The sequence below is a fragment of the Olea europaea genome, unplaced genomic scaffold, assembly GCF_002742605.1.
Source record: "Olea europaea var. sylvestris unplaced genomic scaffold, O_europaea_v1 scaffold1836, whole genome shotgun sequence".
NCBI classification, from domain to species: Eukaryota; Viridiplantae; Streptophyta; class Magnoliopsida; order Lamiales; family Oleaceae; genus Olea; species Olea europaea.
In genome coordinates, this window is record NW_019236129.1 from 132,917 (window position 1) to 136,072 (window position 3,156).

At 31.4% G+C, this 3,156-nt stretch overlaps 1 protein-coding gene across 1 annotated transcript; it reads right to left on the reverse strand.

Annotated features, from left to right (window-relative positions):
* Window positions 1-1,947: 1,947 nt before the first annotated feature.
* On the reverse strand, window positions 1,948-2,539 carry LOC111378581. Its single transcript, XM_023001815.1, has 2 exons — window positions 2,330-2,539; window positions 1,948-2,253 (listed from the first exon to the last, which is right to left on the reverse strand). The coding sequence occupies exons 1-2, from the start codon at window positions 2,537-2,539 to the stop codon at window positions 1,948-1,950; spliced, it is 516 nt and encodes a 171-aa protein (XP_022857583.1).
* Window positions 2,540-3,156: the final 617 nt, after the last annotated feature.

Below are 3,156 nucleotides of genomic sequence, written 5' to 3' on the forward strand. Positions count from 1 at the left end.
TTTGACTATGTCATATTGCAAGGAGTTTACTACCTTAAATTAAAATTTGATGAAGTTTCAAGGTTGATAGCTATGAAAACAAATTTATTTTGACAATTACTATTTGAGACAAAAAATAAAAACTGGAACAGCAACATTACTTTTTAAGTTTTGCCAAAATTTCATGTCAATAGTCGTTCATGCATGGAACCCATTCTAAAAACATTTTTGAAATTATTTTCTTTTAGAATTGGATTATTGTTTAAAAAAAATCTTTAATCGAATTCTAAAATTTAATCTTTATACGTTCTACTAAAAATATGTTGAAATAACTTTACGGCTAAGGTACAATGGTTTAGTGACATTTCCATCCATACGGGTTAGGACGTTACAAAATTCGTATCACAAGGTAGCCAAAATTACCGTGGAAAGTCCAGCTTGTTACCTGCCGGATACAGCTTTACCTGTGAAGCAGCACTCTCTTTTTTTTTGTCATATCTGGAGTTATATAGATCCAATGAACCAGATATTTAAACCAATGGAAAGATAACTTTAGTGGCAATAATTTATCTATTGATCATAAGTCCAAATTCGCTTCACAATGTATCTAAAAATTGGCATCAAGTTACATATTCCAACTGTCTTGAAACTTGACAGAAACAAGTTGCATTGCCTACTTGAATTTTGGATGTTCCTTTGCCTATAAAAGGGACCTTGGCCACGATTTTGAGAAAATCAATTCCTCTCCTATCATATTCTAGTTTCCTTCCTTTTCCTTGTAACATTTCATTATGTATTTCTAAACCATTAGCTAGAGATAGGGGTGAAACTTTGGTGAATGCATAGTATTGTCTTTGATATTTCATTTTGTTCTTCAATGTTCATCTTCTTACTTGGTTGAAGTATATGTTCTACAAATGGTTTTGGTTTGTTAAAGACTTTGATTTATTGTCGACAATGTTGGCACAATAAATGCTTAGATAATCTCTACATTCCAACAACTTATTTTGACATATTCTCTCAAACAATTATCAAGATCTATCTTTTAGTATATTTGTGATTAATGTTTTATCTTCCATATGAGATCACTCCTTAGTTGATTTTCATATAAGTTAAATTAAAGATCAAGGGCAATTTCTACTCATTTATCTGAAGTGAATCCCCGACGCTCTAGTGTTCGTCTTCGTCGTATTTCCACCAACCGTTTACTACTAATAAACTAGTTTATTTCCTTCCAATTTCCTGTGGTTCGACCTCGAACTTTCGAGATTTACTACTTGCGACAACCTGCACTGGGTTTGCAACCTTAAAGTTATAGCACAAAGTGTAAAATGTTTCTTTTGCCCTTATTTAACATTTCCCAAATAAATTTGTTAAGGGTATTTATATCATTTGTGCTATATATTTTTTAATATAATAAATTATTATTATTTTTATTAATATTATTATTATTTTAAAATAAATTTAAATATAAGACATGATAATTAATAAATTAATTAAAAGACGAAAACAATTTAAAATACAATAAACACGATTACTTATTAAAGTTAACACGAAATATATTAAACAATGACATACATACGATAATCTAATTTTATTTTTAAAAAAGGATACATAAAAAGTGCATAATTCAGTAATATGGAAGATCGCTTCCAGATCCTCCAAAATCATTAAAATAATTTCCAAACAAATTAACCAGATGAATTTTTAGATCCTTTATCTTGTTGTTGAGATCTCTTCTGGAAAATTCTTGCTTGTTCATTTTGCAAGCACAAACATATGTGTGGATCTGTTATCGAACTCAAATCTATCAACAAAATGTTATTCTCCTCACGATATTCTGTCATTGCCAATTTTCTTTTTTGGATTTCATAATTCTATTGTCTTTCCTAAATACCTTGCTTCATAATTTCGAGAATTTGTCGATTCTCTTCTTGAATGGATGTAAGTAATTTTATACATTCTTCTTCATTTCCCTTTTTCCTTTTGCTTTACCCCTATAGGTCGTTGAGTAGAAATATCGTCAACATTGTCTTTGTTTATATTAAAAGAAAATGAGGACAATCTAGGAGATTTTGAATGAGTTGACATGTGGTCCTTCGATGGCAAATTTGGCTGTGACGATGCAATGTTAACACGGCCTTGCCTATGGTAGATTGCTTTTGCTGTGTTAACATCATCTCCAAAATTTTTTGGCATCTTTAAGCATAGGCCAAACATGATCAAATTTGAACTCTTTCTTGTAATCTGAGTCTTTAGATAATAGCATTTTGGCTCGAAAACAAAGACAATGTAACATTAATCTAATAGAAACTTAATATTGGAAGCATATACTACGAGTAATACTCACAATATCTTCCTCTAATACACCACTTGGTTTCAGAAGTTTGACTTGTCGAACGCATCCTTGCATTTTGCTAATGGCAGCATTAATAACTTGCATTCGCTTAATTAGAGATCTTTTCAATTGAGTAAGAGTGATAAATGAAGGAAATGTGGTATTGTATCCATTCTCTACTCGGGACCAGAATTGCTCCCTTGATTGGTATATGCCTACCATTGGATCTTGGGAGATATCAAGATAGACTTGACATAAGTCTACATCTTCTTCATGTGAGTATGAAGAAGTTCATGGAACAGAACTCATTTTTGAAGGGGGTTATTGAGAAGGGTAAATGATATTAACTTCGGAAGCTTAAGAAATTGAAGGTAATGGTACGCTAATTTATAGACAAAAGGGTAGGAAGGATAAGATTTGATTATATACAAATCGAACGGTTGAGATCTTGACGTAATCTAATTCAATGACGAAGATGAATTTGCCTAGATATCTATCTTCAATAGTGTGCTATAAGATTTGATATTACATACGGATCGAGCAGTTGAGATCTTGACGTAATCCAATCTGACGATGGAGATGAATTTGCCTAGATATCCTATCTTCAATAGTATACTATGAGATTTGATATTACATATGAATTGAACGGTTGAGATCTTGACATAATCCAATCTAACGACGGAGATGAATTTGCCTAGATATCCTATCTTCAATAGTGTACTATAAGATTTGATATTATATATGCATTGAATGATTGAGATATTTACGTAATCCAATCCAACGATGGAGATGAATTTGCCTAGATATCCTATCTAAAGGTGGACCAGGTATTCTACAAC

Coding starts and splice junctions, on each gene's coding strand:
- LOC111378581 (XM_023001815.1), bottom strand. CDS start 2,539: ATGGTAGGCATATACCAATCAAGGGAGCAATTCTGGTCCCGAGTAGAG. Junction 2,254..2,329: donor GTGTATTAGAGGAAGATATT/GTGAGTATTACT, acceptor TTTGTTTTCGAG/CCAAAATGCTATTATCTAAA.